A 22,207-nucleotide genomic window follows, 5' to 3' on the forward strand; every position below is an offset into this window, starting at 1 on the left:
AAGCCCAACCCTGCCCAGCCCCATCCACCCCCATGTGCTGTCACTGATTCCCAGCCTGTGTGCTAGGGCTGTAACAATATTTTATCAAAACCGAGAAATCCCTATACACAGTCACGATACTGGATTGTGATGCAAGAAGGAAGTTCTTAATACCCTTCAGTCCAACAACCACATGATATGATGTGATGGTGCTTCCTGCTTCAGGTCAATATCATTATTATTTTAAAACTTTTTGAAGTTATTAGTAGCCTCTTGTAACCGATTTTACCTGTGATCGATCATCAAAAAGATACTTTTAAAAAATCGTGGGGTGTATCGAACTGTAGGTCAACAAACCGATTTGTGAGTGAGTGTATCGTTACAGCCCTACTGTGTGCTAATACAGCAGGGCCTCCCATAAGGCTTTCCTGCCCGTTTCTCTGCCTCCCTCGTCTCACTCGTTATCGCCCTCCCTTTCTTTGGCTTTCTAGATCTCTTAAGATCTTTTTGTCTTTTATCTCTCTCTCACTCTCTCCGTTGCTCTCTTCCTCTAACTGTCCCCTCTCGTTTTCTCCAGCTCTGTCCGGCTGTTTGCCCATCATCTCTCCTCCATCCTCTCCTCCTCCTCCTCCTCCCCTATTCATCAGCGTTCTCCTCTGTGCTCTTGTGCTTCCCAGACTAAGAAGAGTGGCAAGCCTGGCCCCTTCCTGCTGTCCGGCTCCAGAGACAAGACCATTAAGATGTGGGACGTGAGCACTGGCATGTGCCTTATGACACTGGTGAGTCCTGCCTGGCAGCTTCTGAGGACCTCAATTCGCCTTTGGCTAAGCCCCGCCCTCTTTAGTTACAGTTGCTAGGTCGGACAGATAAACTTTCAATGCTGAGATATCAACGTGATTTATGCAGTGGCTGCAAATCGCAGCAGTTATTCACTCATAATAAATAAAAACGCATTCATAGTATTGTGAATATAAGTATTTATTTTCTGAACGGTCATGCGATGCATCACAGCTGTTATGGGCTCTTCTATTGGTATTGATAGACGATAGGCATTGTAACCAGCACCATGGTAAGCTGAGCTCGCATATCTTTTGAGCCCTGACTCAAACTTGCTAGACGAAAACGAAATCACACAACTTAATGGCTGTAGTCATCTTCAAAGCTACCACAGCAATGTGTAAAATTAACGTTTGGCGTTTATATCTTCAGTAGCTAGCTGCTAGTCAAAACACTCCTGCCGTGACCGATAGTTAACTTTGCTAGCGGTGTTTCTTCATTAATTAGGTCAGAAATCCAAAATCCTACTCTGAAACAGGTTCGTGGTTTGCTTACAACCTTACTGAAAAGGGACATGAATGAGATGGTGTCATGATCGGAGCACACAAAGTATGTTTTTGATCCGTGTGCTTTCTAGTCGAGTGTGAGGCTGCCGAGACCCTTCAATGCAGACTATCCAGCTGCTAGTAATATTAGTCCGGTTTTAGGTAAAGAGGAAAGTGATTACCACCTGTTACATCGCGGGGAAACTTGCACATTTGTCACAAATACCCCAGGCACAATTTCCAATCATATTTTAATAATAATACGACCGTATCTTGCTAACTACTTGAAAACATGCGATTTCAGCATTGAGTTCAATGGAGCGCTGTCAAAACTGTCCGAGGTTGTCCTTTTGCTGCGCTGTGATTGGTCAAAAAGCACTTTAGGGCGGGCCTTAGCAAAAGGTGAATCGTTCCCTTCGACTCATCTACTCTTAACATCATATTGGAGGAACACTGAGTGTTCAAGTGTTGATTCAGCCATGGTGACTGCAGTGAACTTGAGAGCAACAGGAAAAGCAATGGCTTCAAAATCGTTGAGGTTGCACAATGGTTTCCCTGCCATACCATATACCAAACGAAGCATTGCTCAGGGGCACCCAGGTTCGAGTCCAGCCTGGGTCATTTACGAACGCTACTCCACCTCCCTCTCCACAATTTCCTCTCTTCTTTCTTATTTCCCATCTAATGGAGGCACAAACATGTATATACTGTTTTGTGTGGAAGTGTGGAATTTGACTGCGTGTGTCTCTGTTGCGTATGTAGGTTGGCCATGATAACTGGGTGCGTGGAATGCTATTCCACCCTGGCGGCAAGTTCATCGTGAGCTGCGCCGACGACAAGACCCTGCGGATCTGGGACTACAAGAACAAGCGCTGCATGAAGACCCTCGGTGCCCACGAGCATTTTGTTACCTCTCTGGGTAAGTGGAGCCACAGACACTTGTGCACATCCCAGGTGAGGGTGAAGGACACAGGCTGATACAGGATACTTACTGGCTAATTGCTTAAGACACACCCCTTACTAGTAACCAATGCTGGGAAGAGAAGGAGGTAATAATGTCTTGATTTTCTATGCATGATGCATGACCTGGTTTTGATGAATGGCTATGAAGATGAGAGGGGCCAGACAGGGCGCAGTGATATTGGAGGTGGGTTTGGGTTGGTGGTGCTGCATTTGCAAGCATCTTGGGGCATGAGCCACTGTCCAGATGAACCTCAGTCAGTGATGAGGTATGAGTGGGGTCTGGGCGTGTTGCCCATGTGGATCATGATCTAAGGGACAGTTATAAAGAAGGGGTATCGTATAAGATGGAGGACCAGGCAGAATAGCTGAAGTCACAGTGATCTTGGGGGTGGATTTGGGGTGAATTGCAGTGGAGTAGGGGTGAAGTGTATTTGTAAGCGTCTTTGGTCCAGAGCCAAGGTCCATGTTGGTTCATAATCAATGCTGATGGGTTGGGATTTGGGTTGGATTGGATTGGAGTGGAGTGGAGTTGGGGCATTTATATGCAGGCATCTGGGGTTGGAGCCACTGTCCATGTGGACATTGATCTGAGTGGCACTGATAATGGGAAGGCATGGGTGTAATGATGGGGGTGGCTTTGGGGTGAATTGGAGTGGCTCTTTATTTGCAAGCATCTGGGGTGAATTACGGCCACACATGAGCCCCAGTCTGGGCTAAAGATCCCCTACTTAAAACCAGCGCCAGATTCCCCATCGTGGCAATTGGTTTGGCTGCTTTTTTTGGTCTTTGCCAACGTTTTGGTCCGGCTCTCAAAAGCACAAAGCAAGTGTCCTGGGGGGCGGCTGGCTGCCAATACAAGTGGTAGGGGGTGGTGTGGTTTAGAGGAGGGGGGGACTAGTAGAGCGCTCCAGGCCCCCTCATAGCTGTCTCGGTCCAGAGCTTTGGAGTGGATCAAGGCCTTCTGAAGGTCTCAGAGGAGACAGCCCAACAAGCATTTCCCACCTCTTTCACAGGGCTTCCTCGCCAGCCTCATAGTTTTTGAAGATGCTTCGAAAGCGTTTGAACACAACTCTCTGTGAACTGTGCCACTAAACATCTGCTGTATCGATTTTCTGGTTCCCCTGTCTCTTTTTTTCTTCTGATAAACACTGCCATCTTTGTAACTCAGTCCCCATGAATATTATTTTCCTCCAAGGTAGTTGTTCTTCATGCTTTATGACACTATTCTTTAAATGGACTGTTATTGGCGTTGTCCTCAGGCAGTGTTAAGATGACCCTCTTGTTGTGGTGTTCAAGTACAAATTGGTTTTAAATAATTCTTGTCATATATTGTAGCTGAATGAGTATGCTAATGCTCCGCAGTCTTTCATCGTGATGCTGAATGACTCATTTCAATGTTCTCATTTGTCTTTAATAGGAACACTTGTCTTTTCCTTTAAATGCTGAGTGTTCTGTTTCTTCTCTTCTCTCTCTCTCTCTCTCTCTCTCTCTCTCTCTCTCTCTCTCTCTCTCTCTCTCTCTCTCTCTCTCTCTCTCTCTCTCTCTCTCTCTCTCTCTCTCTCTCTCTCTCTCTGCAGATTTCCACAAGGCTGCTCCCTACGTTGTCACTGGGAGTGTAGATCAAACAGTAAAAGTCTGGGAGTGTCGCTGATGATGGTAACCTGCAGGACCCCCCAACCCCACCCCCATACCACCACTCCTCCTCTTCCTACTCTTATTCCAGCCCCTCTCATCCTTCCCCCACCCACCAAAAACCCATTCCACCCTCCCCTACAACTCCAACACCCCTCTCTACCCCCTTCCTGTTCCATCGTCTCTGGATGCACTCAAAACTTACCATGGTTATTACCCATTGAGCTCTGGTTAAATAACTATTGTCCTTTTATGTAAATTATTCTGGATGTAGATTGAGCTATTAAATGTTACACGAAAAAAAAGTATTCTTGCATGGTGAATCCAAAATTGTATACTGTAAATTTACATAACGTTGTCTAGAAGCACCATAGGGTTTAACACAGGGCCGAAAAACCTTTCACTTCGGTCTCGACCTTACCGAAGGCAGACGCCGACTGGGTTATAACGTAGGGCACTAAAACTGATAATTTAATGACAGTGTCGTTCTTATGTGTCAGATTTATTTTTTGTCTGTCTATTTTTTTATTTAGATTTTTTTTTCTTTTTTCTTTTTGATTTTTATTTCACTGTCGTAGTCTGTTGGTGCCTAGCTTGGTGACCTTTTTGAAGGGGAGGGGGGTTAAAAGACAATATAAAAAGGAAAAGCTATAATCCTTCCGTGGAGATTTGATTGTCTTTGGGGCTTGTTATGAGGACTTTCTCTCTGTAGCTTTGTAACATCACTTCTGAAGTGTGCTTACCATTTCTCTTCTTGTGGAACTAGATCCTATTTTAATGGCTGCATCTAAGAATGTTTTCAAAAACCTGTTGTCTGGAGGGGGAAACCCTAAGGGATTAAAAAAAAGCTTTGTGCTCTTGTCATGACGCGTCCTATAGCCTGAAATTAGTGAAGAAATGTTCACGTTTCAAAAAAAAAAAAAAAAGTTGAAGGAAAAATTCTCAAACTAGTTGTTTGAGTTTGCCAGCTAGACTTCAGAGTGAGCAGCAATTACTTCATTTGAGGGGTTTTTGTTTGATTTCTGTTCTGGATTTGCTTTTTTTTGTTCCTGCCCATAAGCCATAGCTTGCCCTTGATACTCCTTGGCTTTATCAACGTTAGAGCATAAACTGCAGGTTTATCTTGACACTGTGGTGATTTCTTTTCCCTCTGTATACCCCTCACCTGACCTTCAGAAGCACTCAAGAGTGTCTTAAAACATCACTGCACCACTGGAAAGCCCCCTAAATGGCTTAAGTGTCGCATCTATGTAGGGGTTTGTGTGATGGCTTAATACAAGGAAAATTCTATTAATGTGAGTGAGTGAACTCTTGCAATCCCATTCCCCATATGAAGCGCTTACCTTACTTCAGCAGAAAATCAACAAACAAATCATGTCAACCTGTTAGGTGCCCTCACGCCGCTTGGTTTTTCTTTTTCCTACCATTTTCTTTGTTTCTCCTCCCTTAATTTTTCATTTCGCTGCTCTAGTGGCAAAATGTGAAATGAGCTTAGCTGTGTTACTAAATAAATGCGTCGACCCCCGTTAATTGAAAAGGGGGTGAAAGATGTAGAGCATGACAAGGATTCAAAGTTTTCCCACCCTTCCTCTCTCTATCTCTCTCTCTCTCTGTGTGTGTGTTGGGGGATGTGCAAAAACATGAAACAAACAAAAAAACGGCTTTCTTGTAAGCAGGACAAAAAACGTAATAAAATCTATATTGTTTAATAAATAAAAATGGAGCGAAAGTAAACCAATTTCTGTGTTAAACATTTTAAAGCTTGTTACTGAGGTGGAATTGCAATGCTGTCATTGATCTGGTTCTTGGGGATTTATTTACATAAAACTTGAATGATTTGAGTAACAAAGTGGAAGATAATTGGTTCCAGGGCCAGCAGTGTCTGCTGTGCTATTGGTTATTGCCATCGCCTGTGCTCTGTCCTATGCAGAAGATGCCCCATCATGAGAGAGGCATCTGACCCTTCATTGGCTGGTTCACCTTGTGACCACGGCTGCTTCCTCCCTCCCTCCTTCCCTCGCCATATAGCCCTATGTGGCTGAATCAGTGCCCTTGTTGGAAATGGTCTGGCTGGCTAATGGCTTGCTCAGATCAACACATTGTGGACGTCGCAAAGTGATGTGGTTGGGCAATTTCGTACAACCGACAGTGCACCTCTTGGTTCGTTTGGTGAGGTGCGGTAGGGTCATGTTTGGTCCTAAAATTCCTTTTCCATGTCCAGAATGGATTGCTTCATGCCAGCCACTAACCAATCAGACGGTTGCAAACGAGCCCAGAGAGGTTGAGGTTGAGGTAGAGGTTGAGCATGCTGGAGGCTCGGTGAACACCCTTCCAGGCTACGCAATGAATCGACCAATTGCCCGCTGTGTTAGTGGCGCTCCCTTTGCCAATCAACCAATCAGCCGCCTTGTTGGTGGCAACCCCTTGTGAATCCCCATGCTTTCCGCTTCTAGAGAATCAAATGTGGTTTTCGTTGAAATCAGGAGATGGGACCTGTTACTTAAGTAAATCCCAGCCGACAGTGACCAACTCATTCCTTTCAATAACTTGAGAAAATTGTTCAACAGAAGACGTTACAAATTAGTCTGTCCCTGACCAGGGCAGCAGATGACTGATGTGGATGAGAATGTGAATGAAAATGGGACAAAGGTGATTACTTTTGAAAAGTGATTATCCAGTTAACTTGCACATCCCTGGCTCCTCCTTTTTGTTTTTAGATCTTCAGGTTTGTGTGTGTAACCTGAAGCTCTAAGACATGATGATATAAACCTATTAAAAACTGCATAGAAATGTAAAATTAGCCCTTTTTCATTACAATGCAATGACATGATGATGATGATGACGACTGCGACGACGACGATGATTTAAGAAAATCAACCGCTTAACCAACCTACTCTATCTAGCAACCTTTCCTGTTGTGTATACCGGATGTCTGCTGATGCTGCCGCAAATGATGATTATAATTATAATGACAATGATTATAATAGAAATCCAAATTCTGGTAGTGACTAGTCTTTGAGTCTGAGATCCGTTCCCTGGTGACCCAACACTGCTGCATGTAACAGTACTGATGATCGAGCTGTCTGGACCAGGGGTGTCTGACTTGTCTGTCTGTGCTCCAGACAGAGCGTTGAATGCGAAAGCGTGTGACATTCGTTTTCTTACGATTAAAAGAAAAAAAACCTCAGGACGACCCTGCTGTGTGTCACAGCAGTCCAATTGACAAATTTTACTAGTCAAATGAATATAAATAATAAAAACTATATAAATAAACAGAGCCAACGAGGAAAACAATCCTGTCATCTCCCTCTTTTTTAAAGGGGATGGTTTGTGTGTATGTACATAGATGATAAAAATGTTGTTAGTTTTAATAACTCCAAACTGCAGACACCCCTACCAGATAGGTCAACCAGCATGATGAACTGTGGACAGCTTAAGTAACGTGGTTGTAGAGAAAAAAAAGACTTGGTCTCTTTGTGCTGTACAAATGAGGACGACGTCCTCCGATTTTATATTTTATTCTTTTTATTTTCCATTTGTAATGGGATTGCGGCAGACTGGAGAACTCCTTAACTCCTTTTTCACCGACCTACACCCTCTTCAGAGGAGGCGATGCCCTTCTCCACACCACACCCAACCCACCCCACCCTCTAACCCAAGGAAAAAAAACACCGTTGATGCCTCCTTGTAGAACAATAACCTCCCGTGTCTGGGAGAGGATTGCTTCAGATTGCGTTAGTCAAATCATCTCGTTTTTTTGATTTTCTTGTCTCTCTCTTGCTTTCACACAACACGTGACCTGTCCTTTGATCTGGGGCAGAGTCCTGGGCTACCACCCCCCACCCCCCTTCCCGTCTTTCCCCGTCACACTACCCTAAGAAATCCTGAGACAGGAACGGGAGAGCTCAACTTACACCAAAGGGTGTATGTTAAACGCTTAAAAGTTGAGATGTGCAAAATGTTTCATGCTGTAAACTCATTGAGTACTCATCAGATACCAAAAATAATGTGGGGGAAAACATAGGACATTGCATTTAGCTAGAGTGCCCTGGTATTCTTTTTTTTCTCTCTTGTTTTGTTTTTGGCTCTCTCTTTCTGTCCTTATTCACGGTGTCCACAGAAGATGTTCCACTATGACAAGAAAAGGCATCCTTGAAAACTTGTTTCTCCCTTTGGCTGTTTGTAGAATTCTGGGTTTTTTTGGACCACAGAAGCAGACAGGAAAAACAAACAAACAAACAAAAACTAGTAAACCCTTTGATGGACTTTCTGACTTGCCTCATGAAATCAAATTTCCCCAAATTGTATTTGGTGGCGAAGGATGAAATGGGTTTAGACGCTGGAGGTGCTCTTATTGATATTACTCTTCAGAGCCATGTTATCAATCAGACTTAACCCAAACGTCTGAAGAAAATGAAATAAATAAACAAAATGCAGGCATCAATCAAGATTCCTGTACTCCTTTGCTGCCTGGGAACGAAGGAGCAAAGACACTTAACAGAATATAAAAGAAAACAAATGTGTTTGCTATCCAAACCACAGGTCCCAAGCAATCCCAATGCTGCCCTCGCTGGTAGGACTCAGGCACAGACAAGGGGAGTGGGGAGGCGCTTTGGTGCAGCTGTTGCTCTCTGCTCTGTCTGTGGGTCTGTCCTTCAGCCTTTGAGTCCGTCTATGTGCTCGCTCGCTCAGCGCGCTTTGTGAATAGATTTGAGGGCTTGAGATTTCACAGCTCTTAATGGGATTTTTTGCTTTCCATGGTTATCACTGTTCACTCAGCCAATTGTTAACAATATATCTGGATGTCATTGTTTGCAACATAATTAAAGAAAATCTCAAAATGGTCCCATTTGTTCTGTTTTTTTTTTCTGTGTGTGCGTGTGTGTGTGCGTGTGTGTGTGTGTGTCTAAAAAGGTTCTGTTGTTGGTCTTGTGTGTATCAATTTTAATGCCATGGTGCCTGGATCTTCTGTACATTAAGATGATACCGGTATACGATTCCATTGTGATAAGTGCTTAACATAGTGTATTCAAAAGGTAGGCTTTAGAGGTTCCTGTAGAATTATTAAGTTGATTATGGGTGACAAGTAGTATGACCCACATCTTTGCAATTCTCAGGTCATTACAGCGTTAATACAGACATTTTCAGGAATGTTTTGTTAATGAGAACGACTGAGCAATGACCCTACAAGTATCACAACAGTGATTAGGACTCACGAGGAATACTTTTTAATAGTATTATTACTATTAAACCATGAAATTCTAAGCATTCATTATGACTGGAAAAAATGCACTTTTCATGAAAGGGGGGGGGGATCTTCTTCATGGTCCACCATTTTGAACGTCCAGAAATAGGACATTTTAGCTGCAAAACTCTTAATATTTTGGTCATTCTAAATATTAGTTCCTTATTCAGTAAATTAATGAAAGGCAGCAAAGTTTCAATGAACAGCATGCAATAACCACTCCGAGCACCACTTTACACAGTGAAATGTATAAAAGAAATGCCGAGATACACCTACTTCATTTCCTCCACTATATAGGCATACAAAATACCATAATATACCTTTTGAAGTGAAAAGACTGAAATTAACATTTTTTGGTCCATGTGTGTTGAACAGTAAACGGACTGACGTCATCATAAGGCGCGACGTTGTGTCTCCATCCGGAAGCTTTTGCTTGAACGTTTTAGAAACGTGTTTCAGATCAGACTACTTTAGCAAACATTGGACAGTGGACACCAGTTTCTTAACAGTTATTAAAGTCATACATTCTACCGAATTGCTGTCTTTACAGCGTAGACTGTTAGAGTCGTATGTGGCGTCCAGACAAAACTGTCATTCAGCACATTGGCTAACAGTTTTCTGAGTGCTCCAAAAGGTAAATATTGCAATCATAGAAGATGCATAGCCTCATTCATTTCGATTCTTGTCATTACAATGTCCCACTGCATTGCTTTCGCCATAAATAGAGCCCGATACGTTTCATTCGCTTGGACATTTAGAATAAAAGGAGGACTTGCATCTTGCAAGGTGAAAGAACTGCATTGCTTTTGGTAATTGAATAGTATGATAAATGCCGCAGGGCTGTTAACTTGTCTTTCTCTTCTAGTTCAAGAATGGCTCTGAACAAATCTATGCACCCACGAAATCGTTATAAAGACAAACCTCCAGACTTTGCATATCTGGCTTCCAAATATCCAGAGTTTCAACAGCATGTGCAGACGAATCTCAGTGGACGTGTCACGTGAGTATTATTTTCAAGTCCAAACACACATTTTTCAGTTTGCATCAAATCACATTATTCTGTGCTGGGACAGAACCACATATTCTAAAGGGTCTGTGAGAGAACCTAATTTGTCATATTTATGGCAATGCTTTGGAGACTGAATTACTTTTCCATGGTGGAAATGACTATTCCCGAATAGCTTTTGTTTTTGATGATCTTGAATGCCTGCTCAGCTCAATGTAAAACTTGAGCAGGTGTCAGTTGGCACAACTTGGCAGTATGACATCTCATCTCAAGGCGTCTATAATTTCTTCTGCTCTGGGAACGAAGGCCTCTCATCTCATCACACATCCTCTGCTGACATGTTAGAAACGTTAAATAGATCTAATGTAGCTCAGGTAATGGATTAACTTGTCGCTGATGAATTTAATTTGCTTTAGTGCATCTCATTGAGAGAGAGGGGGCTGCGGGGTATGGCAGACAGCGGAAGAACCCAGAAAATATTGGCTTTGGACTGTTGCTGGAGGGTGGCTTGGGGTTTAGGGATGAATTAGAAAGATGGAAGATGGGACAGCTGTGGCACTGTTGTGTGTAGTAGTAGTAGTTGTCATTCGTTTGCCTTCATATCTTGTAGTGTCAAGAAAATTGTGATCGTAATTGCCTATCCTCTGTCACGTTGAATTCTTCAGTGCTTATGACATTCCCAGACATTTGCATTATACTCAGTGTAACACACACACACACACACACACACACACACACACACACACACACACACACACACACACACACACACACACACACACACACACACACACACACACACACGTCTAAGTCCCTCAGACCATAATGCAGGTTTGCAGACAAGGTTTTGTCTATTATTTCCGTAAGCCGGCCAGGCTACAAAAAGGCATTGGCATACAAATTATCTAAATCAAATGGTAATATACCTATTGACAATTACTTCTCAGAGGGATGATGGACCTCGCCTGGCAAACCAGACTAAAAGGAAAACAGTCGCCTGGCACTGCTCAGTTCAGACAACTGAGGCTGTGGGTGGGACCAAACAGTTGTCGTTCAAACTGCCTCTGCAACGTTGGCCATGACCAATCAGAGAAACGGTGACTATTCTGCCCAATGATTCAAACCAGGGGGAAATATCTTTTGTTGTGATTGGAGTACAGCTTTGCTGACCGTTTGTGTCTGACCGCCAATGATGCAGTACTTGACCAACTCGGTGTGAAAAATGTGTGAAAATGTTTTGCTGCTAGGTTAGTTTGTTAGTTAGAACTTTATTTGTCCCCATGGAATTGTATTCGCAGCACAGTCACTGACATTGGACATGTGACACAGACAGGTATATCAAACAGTTAAAAACAAAAAAGAAAGAGCATTGCTATTCACAGTAGCACACACTACATTAGGTGATTGGGATACCACTTCACTTCATTCAGTTCCTGAATGAGGTGGGTGAGGTGAGGTGAGGTGAGGTGGGTTCCTCTAGTGTAGGGCTGTCCCTAAAGATTATTTTCCTCCCGATTATTCTATCAACTATTTTTTTCGAATAGTCGCGATTATTTTTTATTTTTTTTTGGAAGGGAAAAACTGTGATATGCCACTTAATTTTGACCTGAAAAATAACAGACAAATAAAGCAGAGTGCACCTAGGGCCTATTAGGACAATGATTTCTTTTAAAACAAAACTATAATACATACAGGCCTAATATAATATCTATTTGTTTCAGTTCAAATCAAGTAAGCTTATTAGCCTACATTTACTGATGTATAAAGAGGCCCAAGTTATACAGTATTAGGAAAGTGGAAACAAATATGGGCAAGGCTACCAGAGATTATGAGTAGCCTGCAAGGAAAGAACGTCGAGGCTACTCTGTCCATGTCATTCTGTTGACGCACCAAAACCCAGCTGGTCCCTATCCCCTTTCTGTCGCTAATATAGACCCAGTTAGTAATTGCAGCACGACATAATTATGACTTATTATATTATTAGAATAATATTACTATTTATTTATAACTGCAGTCGGCACAAACAATATTGAATAGTGCGAGGTGAACTTCGTGCACCGTCCGTGGAGGAGAAGGGAAGAGACCTTTCTTCTCAATCAGGCTCTCACTTCTCCACATCTCACGCTGTTGGCCGGAATATGCACACTTCTGTTGTCTTCATTTACTTTTTAACTTTGTATACAAGCTCTTCTACAAACACCCCGACCACTGTCACCCTAAAGGTGTTGAATATTGCGTCTATAACAGGCACATTACGAATCATTGCTTTATCTCCCTGTCGTTGCTATGCACGCCGCCAGCATAGCGACAGTATAAAGCAGTGTGAAATATACCGCGCGTCTCGATCTGAAAAACTTTCACTTCCTCAATAAATATAGTCTCCTACAGAAACACAACCAGGTATTGTGCCTTGTCTTTAAAATATCGCCACACTTTAGATGTCTTTGTCCGTTTATTGGGCTGATAAGTGGTGCCACTGTTACCTTCATCTTTGTTTGACACTGACACTCTCGGACGTGCAGCCCCTGTCATTTTCTCCACTTCTGTTTTCAGCACGTAGGCTACCTCGCGGCTCGCACAAATCACTTTTTTTCATTGGGCTGATTAGTGGTGCACTGCCACTGCACCTTCATCTTCGTCTGACACTGACACCCTAGGCTTTCAGCCTCTGTCATTTTTCGTCGCCTCTGTTTAGCACGTCTAACCCTACCTCGCGGCTCGCGCAAGTCACTTTTTTTTTTTTTTGCGCAAATCACGTAAACGACGGTATGTTGAACACGCCGACTTATTTACGCAATCGACGTAATCGATTACGTCGAATAGTCGGGACAGCCCTACTCTAGTGCAGTGTTTCCCAACCAGGGGTACGTGTACCACTAGGGGTACGCGAGCACACTGCAGGGGGTACTTGGGACAATGAAAAAATGTATGGAGCATAGTCACATTGGGATATAAAGCATGAGTGAGGGGGTACTCATGGTATGACAAAAAGGCTCAGGGGGTACACGTGACAAAAAAGGTTGGGAAACACTGCTCTAGTGTACTGGGCTACAAGATCTGCAACATTCAGCTAAATTGCTGGGGCTCATCAATGTGGCTCGTGAGTTGGTAGGCTCACCCTCTTTAATGCTCTGAAAAGGAGAGTTTTGTTCCGCGACTGGTTTAGGAAGTAACAAGGGGAAGGTTTTTGGAGCTGATCAATAGTCCTGCCGGGACTTCAGTGCCTATCCTATTTAAGGAGGCTGCTTTTAGCTGACGGGGAGACACATCCTGCTGTGTCTATTGATGGGTGGTTGGGTGTGTAAGGGAGAGGGAAATGGAGGGTGCATCGTAAGGAGACACATGGGCATAACAATAGTACACACACACACACACACACACACACACACACACACACACACACACACACACACACACACACACACACACACACACACACACACACACACACACACACACACACACACACACACACACAACAGTATGTCTATTCTGAAGCCTTAGGGCAGGGGTAAACTGTGCTCTTTGGGGATTTCCACTGTTTTTACCAGACAACTAAACTCCAGGCTACGTGCATGGGAAAAAACATCCCTTTTGTCTCTAGTTATTTATTTATTTCCTGTAATGTGAGTAAGGGGAGGGAGTATATGGCTATATCAGTGTTGTGGCTACAGTAAGCAGTAAGGTTCAAACCATTGTACCCAGAGGCTCTGCATTGCAGACTGAAGTCCTCTAAACATTTTTCCTTTCTTTCTTACCTTTTTTATGTGACTCGTTGTTGCTGTTGGCTACATTGCCAAAGGTGTGCGAATCTCCCAGGACCTTACTGCCTATGGAGGTAGCAAAACCATGCAACATGTAGTAATAATAATTGAGTATGCTTCAGGGGTTTGGAAACCCACCAAACACTACTAGTTGCTGTGCTGGGGCAGACAATAGAAAGCTAGAGAGAGAAAGATCGAGACAGACACAGAGAGAGAGAGATTTCCAGTCAGGCAGGGATCAGTTGTTGCTTTGCTGGGGGGCTGGTCTGGATGCTGTCTAGAGATATGCTCTTCTTGCCCCTACTCTTTCGAGTTTCTGTAGATTCTGCAGCCTATTAAACAACCCAGAGGTCACACATTTGGAAAACACACACACATACGGCCTGCATACAAACAGACAAACAAGCATGTATGATGTGCATGTAAATTGTGCAGAAATAGACCAGTCAGCATTCATTTGTCAATGTTTCAGTCATCGTAGAGCTGCTTTGCTTGACTTGCAAGACGTGCCTGTCGTTTGAGTGTGGAGGAAGAACAGCTTGACGTTATTTATGCATGCAACTGAGCTAAAACCTCAGATCCTCTCCCCCTCTTTCTCTCCTTCTCCCTCACCCTCACCCTCTCCCTCTCACTTCTCCTTTCTCTCTCTCTGCTTCTTTGTGTTTCCTCTGCGGTGCGGTTTCTGTGCCTGTGTCTGGTTGCATCCATGAGATCCCTGGAACCAGCCCTGCAGAGAGTGACAGGTAGGGGAGAGGGAGAGGGGACTGAAAGCGTGGGTGTACACTAGGGTGCATCAGATGCCCCCTATGAAAAGATATTGCCTTGGCCCTATAGTAAAAATGTTCTACACCCAGTAAAAACACACTGTGTAAAATATTTTGAAATTTGGATGAAGTCTACCGGGGCCACCAGCCCCATGAAAATAGAAAATAATGGTGATGGTCAGAATCTTGGAATAGAAATGGACATTTTGCTGCATAAAGCTACCCAATAAAAAACATATTGTCTCAGCTCTGTGATAAAAATGTTCTATGCACAGTAAAATCACTCTGTGTAAAATATGTTGAAATTTAGATGAATTCTACCGGGTCCACCAGGCCCATGAAAATACAAAATAATGGTGATGGTGATGGGCAACCTGGATTCCAAAGCTGAAGTCCAGTGCCACATATTCCAAATGACATACCTAGTTTTACCTTTCCAGTTAGGGCAATTGGACAGGTAAAACCAGGTAATTTGAAATCTGTGGCACTGGATTGTGGCTTTTGAATCTAGGTTTGCCATTGTCTTAAAACAGAGGTGGACACACCGCGTGACACATTTTCCCCAGCCAATATAATGAACCAGCTGAGCCTAATTACCACTTCAGCCAGGTTGATGAGGTAATTAGTGAGATCACCTGTATTGGGAGCACAAACAGAAGGAATATCTAAGCAGGTTGTGTATTCAGTCTATCCACTTACACAGTCTCACAGACTTCAGTCTCAGGACAGACTGATGGTCAAACTGCTATATTTAGGCAAATTTGCTCTTTTGCAACACAATATCAATTCCTTGCTGCCTTGGACCACTGCTAGTATCAAGCAAGAGATTGCAAAGCTGCATGACTGTTATATTTGTGTGTTTCACCTGTGGGCCTACAATTCATGGAGGAACATCTGTACCAAAGCTGTGAATGTTCCTTGGAATGCCTAGGCTACAAAGCAGTCAATACAACTGTATTGAAGAGTGCCATTACTTCTTTATCCCATCGCCTGTGGTAGTATTTCACTTTACTCCATCAGATGAGTACCATAACTTACCTGAGAGGCCCTTGGCAATGGACTCTGGACCTGGTGATACCCATGACATACCTAGAAGCCACTTAAGTACAGGTTTTGGGAAGCCACTCTTTCCAACATCACATACAGTTTTATTGTATGTACAGTACTCTATTGAACTACTGCAGGGATTTCTTAACAAAAACACAAGTCATTCCAAGGAGCATTCACAGCTTTAGTACAGATGCTCCACCAGGTATTAACAGCTACCTGTACAATCCTGTAGGCCCACAGGTGAAGCACACAAAAGTCATACAACTTCGCAATCTCTTGCTTGATACTGGCAGTGGGTCAGCTGGTTCATTATATTGGCTATATTTGGAATATGTGGCACTGGACTTTGGAATCCAGGTTGCCCATCACTATCACCATTGTTTTGTATTTTCATGGGCCTGGTGGACCCAGTAGAATTAATCTTAATTTCAACACATTTTCCACAGAGTGATTTTACTGTGCATAGAACATTTTTTTATCACACAGCTGAGGCAATATGTTTTTATTGGGTAGCTTTATGCAGCGAAATGTCCATTTCTATTCAGGGCTGGACTGGGCGATAAATAGGGCCCGGGCACTTTTGGATTTAAGGAGATTATTAGTGCCGGAGAACTGACTCACCGGTGGGCCCTGCACCCTCATGGGCCCCTATTTTCAGTAATGTAAAAATAAATAAATGGGGGTCCACGAGGGTGCGGGGCTCACCGGGAAATGCCCGCCATGCCAGATGGCCAGTCCAGCCCTGTTTCTATCCAAGATTTTGACTGTCACCATTATTTTCTATTTTCATGGGGCTGGTGGCCCCGGTAGACTTCATCCAAATTTCAAAATATTTTACACAGAGTGATTTTACTGTGCATAGAACATTTCTATCACAGAGCTGAGACAATATGTTTTTTATTGGGTAGCTTTATGCAGCAAAATGTCCATTTCTATTCCAAGATTCTGACTATCACCATTATTTTCTATTTTCATGGGGCTGGTGGCCCTGGTAGACTTCATCCAAATTTCAAAATATTTTACACAGTGTGTTTTTACTGGGTGTAGAACATTTTTACTATAGGGCCAAGGCGATATCTTTTCATAGGGGGCAACTGATGCACCCTAGTGCACACACACACACACACACACACACACACACACACACACACACACACACACACACACACACACACACACACACACACACACACACACACACACACACAGACCTTCAAACGCACATGCATACATAGGCTTTGATAGGTCTCTCTCCCTCTCTCTCTCTCTCTCTCTCTCTCTCTCTCTCTCTCTCTCTCTCTCTCTCTCTCTCTCTCTCTCTCTCTCTCTCTCTTTCTCTTTCTCTAACACACATGCATGTTGCATGTACGCGCACAGTGTGCTAGGACGCTTCATGTGCAATAGCTGTGCTTGAGCTCTGGCAGTAATTGGGATGCACAGGGGTGGGAAATATGGAGAGACCCAGAGAGTACTGGAGAGAGAACGAGAGGGAGAGTGAGCGAGCGAGAGAAAGGGTATATGCAGTGAGGGAAAGACGAGCAGAGGGAGTGGGAGTTGTGTGTCAGACTGTCTCTTTCTTCACCCTGACAGCCTAAGATCATTAATGCCAGCGCAGTGCTGGGCTGTCACAGAAATATTGTTTGTGAAAAAAAGAATAGCTTCATACTCTCCTCCAACCGAAGGGGGGATTTGGGTTTTTTGAGGGGTAGTTGAGCAATGGGGGACACCCTCCCAATTGTGAAGTCTGAGCTACGACTGTCAATTTGTCGTTAATTTCAACAAAAACGCGCCAATTTTCAGTCGTGCAGCTGCGTGGGACAGTGGAGGTGCCCAGTGCTGGGGAATGCCAGATGTGGGATGTGGGCCACGGTTGGTTGGCAGAGCTACTGGCTGTCACTGTCAGGCATCAAGCTATGGACCCAAATGAGAATGTTTGTATTGCTGCTCAAGTGTGTGCGTGTGTGTCTTTGTCTGTCTGTGTGTGTGTCTGTGTATGTATCCATCTATATATGGGTGGTTGACGTGACGCCTTGTTTTTTCGTAACATTGGTTAAAAACCTACAAAACTGTTATTTTTCCTTTAAAAGCAAATGTGAATGAAAGAAGATGTGGTACATTATGTTTCATATTAGTCTTAGATGAGAAGAAACATTTTTGTTAAGATATATGTAAAGGTTTATATGTCAAATATCCTGCGGTGTGACTGTAACATTAATGAAACCTGGAATATAATATATATATAAATTAACCAACAACATTTTGAAAAATGTATGAAGCTTTTGCATGATTGCATAAATATTAAATGTATATTAAGATATGTGAATGTGAAAAAAACTCAAGACAGTAATATTAACTACAAGTTCAATTTCGTAACACAAATCGCGTCCTGTGGGGTGACATGTATGTGAGCGGGCAGAGCAAGGCCAATTACAAGGGTCTTAAAGACTGGCTCCTAACAAGTCAGTACCTCAGTTATTGGAGAGTGCTGTGGAAGTTTAAGGTGACTATTAACCTCTTAATATGGCTTCATATTGCAATGTTTCTGTCACGCAATGCTTAGGTTCATTTTATGGTGTCCTGTGGTGTGACACTTATAGAAGGAAAAAAGTTTTTTAATAAATGAAAGCACATATTAATATTAAACACAATATCATTATCAAGTTGGCATGAGCTCAGATGTCAGTCATGTATACAAAAGCATTTAAATGGCCATAATGCAGTGAATTTCCTGTGGTGTGACTCCATTATCCTGCGGTGTGACATGTCTATGCAATGTGTTGATGCAGGACACATTTTCCCAAAAATGGCAACAAAATTAGGCGAAATTCCACGGACCACTAAGTGCTTTGTTTTTTTTGTTTTTTTTCCCAAATTTTTTCCATCAATTTTTTCAGGAATTGGAATAACTTTTTTTTTAAATTGTGTTACGTCCTTGAACGTCAACCACCCATATACCCGATGTCCAAATGTCCTCTGAGGTGCCTACACACCTTTCTTACGGTATGCCTGAATATCCTCACTGTGGGTGTCTCCACATATGCATTTCCCCTGTTCAAATGTCTACTCAATGTCTTGTGTGTCTGCATCTACCCACACATTTTCCTGAAGCCTTAGTGTTTCCGGAATATGTTTGTGTGTGCATTGCAAACATACACACATTTCTTATACCCAAATGTCACACGCACACACACACACACGCACACACGCACACACACACACACACACACACACACACACACACACACACACACACACACACACACAGCTAAAGTAGTCTAAATTGGTGTCAAGAAGAGGAGACGTGCTGTTGTGAACCGTAGCATGAGCCTCAGCCGACCTGTGGATGAGCCAACACTCACACACTCACACACTCACACACTCACACACACACACACACACACACACACACACACACACTATTAGAGAGAAACCAGCAGCCCTGTTGTCTGGTCTCAGGTGTGTGTTCGCAGGTCCGGCTGCACCCACCGTTTGAAGGTGCGGCATGAAAAGGGGCCTCACGTCGTCCTCCACACTGCCTTTGATCTCTCATAATGATGGCCGCCGTGTGTGTGTATTCTTTCTTTCCTCATCTTTTTTGGGATGTGTGTGAGTGTGTTCATCTTTCTTCATCTTTTTTTGGGCAGCCCAGACTCTGCGCTGTAGCAGGTCCATCAATTCAGCTCTACACCACGTTCCACATTATTATGCAACTGACATTTTTCGCTGTTTCCCCAAATAATCAATGCAAATGACAGTCGTCATAATTTTCAAGTCATCCGCCATTAGAGTACAATTAAAACGTTTTTGAATGAACCTTCCAATGATAACGGTATTTTTTAAGTAATAAAAAACTTAAAATGCTCTGTTCCACATTATTACGCAAAGTAGTTTTGTAGTGTTGTAATCCAAATTTCTTTCTTTGTTTCCCATTTACATCAACACAGTTGGATTTTTGTACCTTCTAAATTACATTTCAATGTTCAATACTTGATGATAACCTCTTTGTCTTAGTAACTGGAATGCTGCCTTTAACATTGAAGTCAATGGCAGGGCATTGCATGGGAGTTATGGAAGCCCAGATATCCTTGATGCTTTGCTCTCAACTGTTTTTGTTTGTTTGGTCTGGTGACCCACACTTCACTCTTCAATATACCCATAGATTTCCATGCCACGTTTAGGTGCTTTGGTGGTATCGACATTTTAACTCACCAGACATAAAACCCCATTGAAAATGAATGGGATGTTATGTCTGGTGAGTTAGAATGTCATCATCTCCAAAGCACCTAAACGTGGCATGGAAATCTACGGGTATATTGAAGAGTGAAGTGTGGGTCACCCGACCAAACAAACAAAAACAGCTGAGATCAAAGCAGCAAGGATATCTGGGCTTCCATAACTACCATGCAATTCCATCACTTCAATATTAAATGCAGCATTCCAGTTACAGCTTATAGCAAAGTTTTGAACATTGAAATGTATTGAAGGTACCAAATGCCAACTGTTTTGATGTAAATGTGAAAAAAAGAAAGAAATTTGGATTACAACACTACAAAACTGTTTTGCGTAATTAATTGGAACAGAGCATTTTGGGCATTTTAAGTTTTTTATTATTTTAAAAAATACCGATGTCATTGGAAGGTTCATTCAAAAACGTTTAAAATTGTACTCTAATGGCTGATGACTTGAAAAATATGACGACTGTCATTTCTATTGATTATTTGGGAAAACGGCAAAAAATGTCATTTGCGTAATAATGTGGAACGCGGTGTAATGAGGTGGGTAGGGCTCGGGCTGGGCTCCTCATGCTCCACTGTGTGTGTGCGCGTGCGGGCGTTTACGCACATGTGCATGCACATCTGTAATTTGGGCACAAATGGGGCATAAAAGGCCCATCAGACACGGACAAAATACAAATTGTGTGATTTGTGGGGTAGACACTGAGGTGCCAAGTTACTTGGTAAACTACAATATGTTGCTCTTGGCTATTTTTGTCCTTAATGTCAAAACTAAAAGTGCAACAAAAACAAGACCCAACATGTTTCTATACTGACAGGTTAGGGATTGAAATCGGTTTTGCTTTGGCACAGTTTAGGATTCTTAAGTTGTGTGCTTATTAGGGCTGTAACGATATTGTATCGAACCGAGAAATCGTGATACGCAGGGTCGTGATACGGTATTGTGGCGCAAGAAAGCAGTATTGTGAAATGTCCTTTCAAAGTTCTGCACACTTGAGTCTAGAAAACAAAAGCAGCAAGCAAACTAATTAATTTTAAAAGATACATTTGGAAAATCTTGGGTGTATCGAACCGTAGTACCGAATCGTGACTTGAGTGTATCAATGGTAGTACTCCACAACGGTGAGTGTGTGTGTGTGTGTGTGGTGTTTTTGCTTCTTTGTGTGCCTCGTGTGGCTGTACTGTCTTATTGCTTGTGTGGTTTAATGAAGGGTTGTCAGGGGTATGATAAGATAATGATGGACGTCCTCCTCCTCCACATCATCATCGCTAAAATGAGATCGCTGCTTCATATGAGCTCACAAGATTGTCCTGCCTCTTTTGTTCACCGTAACTTACTTAAACACACATGCGGGTACACACACACACACACACACACACACACACACACACACACACACACACACACACACACACACACACACACACACACACACACAAACTAGTAAGGATGAGGATTACACACAGACACAGAGAAGTACACACACACTTGCACAGGAACATGTTACAAATGTAAACATCTACACACATGTAGAAGAGCCCAGCCACACACACAATAATACAGTAATGCACACGCCCGCCCCATACCTATTTTAACTCTTTGCTCTGCAGTTTCTATTTGTTTATCTTTCTATATAGGTTTTTGTTTCCTCCACTGTTCCTGACATAACCTTTCTTTCAGCATACTCTTTCTTTCTTTCTTTCTTTCTTTCTTTCTCTCTCACTCTCACTGTCAATTTCACACCGTCTCTGCCTCCCTCAGTCTTTTTACCTGTCGTTTCTACCTTTGTCTTTGCTCTTCTTCCCCTTTTATATCTGTCTTTTGTCTTTCGTTTTCCTCTAAGCTTGGTGGTGCAATGGTGAAGCCTCTGGCCCTGGCCCTTCTCAAGCAGTGCGGTGGGCTGGCGGGCGGCTCCTTTCATGTTTAATGCAAACCTGCCTCCTTTCCTTTTCACACAGATCACCTCCCTTCCCCTCTGCTCTCCTCTCCTCTCCTCTGCTCTCCTCTCATCTGTTCTGCTCTCCTCTCCTCTCCTCTGCTCTCCTCTCCTCTCCTCTGCTCTCCTCTCCTCTCCTCTCCTCTGCTCTGCTCTGCTCTGCTCTGCTCTCCTCTCCTCTCCTCTCCCAGTAATCCACAGGCCTGCCTTGCTGCCTGCCTGCCTTGCTGCCTGCCTGCCGAGACAACCCAGCTCACCCCCTCAACTCTTCTCCTCTCCTCTCCTCTCCTCTTTTTTCTCTTCTTTTCTT

At 43.1% G+C, this 22,207-nt stretch overlaps 2 protein-coding genes across 3 annotated transcripts in view; both read left to right on the forward strand.

Annotated features, from left to right (window-relative positions):
* Positions 1 to 8,741, forward strand: part of pafah1b1a (platelet-activating factor acetylhydrolase 1b, regulatory subunit 1a) — a 57,455-nt gene extending 48,714 nt beyond the window's left edge. For both annotated transcript variants that reach the window (XM_063205036.1, XM_063205037.1), the window contains exons 9-11: positions 657 to 758; positions 2,064 to 2,220; positions 3,842 to 8,741. In XM_063205036.1, coding sequence (XP_063061106.1) covers positions 657 to 758; positions 2,064 to 2,220; positions 3,842 to 3,915 — 333 coding nt within the window. In that variant the 3' untranslated portion in view covers positions 3,916 to 8,741. The remainder of the gene's footprint in view (positions 1 to 656; positions 759 to 2,063; positions 2,221 to 3,841) is intronic.
* Positions 8,742 to 9,579: 838 nt separating this feature from the next.
* mettl16 (methyltransferase 16, N6-methyladenosine) overlaps positions 9,580 to 22,207 on the forward strand; it is a 61,950-nt gene continuing 49,322 nt past the window's right edge. The window contains exons 1-2 of the mRNA XM_063204329.1: positions 9,580 to 9,775; positions 10,007 to 10,141. Of these exons, the coding sequence (XP_063060399.1) occupies positions 10,014 to 10,141 (128 nt within the window). The 5' untranslated portion in view covers positions 9,580 to 9,775; positions 10,007 to 10,013. The remainder of the gene's footprint in view (positions 9,776 to 10,006; positions 10,142 to 22,207) is intronic.

The sequence above is a fragment of the Engraulis encrasicolus genome, chromosome 8 (genome assembly GCF_034702125.1).
Source record: "Engraulis encrasicolus isolate BLACKSEA-1 chromosome 8, IST_EnEncr_1.0, whole genome shotgun sequence".
In the NCBI taxonomy this organism is placed as follows: domain Eukaryota; kingdom Metazoa; phylum Chordata; class Actinopteri; order Clupeiformes; family Engraulidae; genus Engraulis; species Engraulis encrasicolus.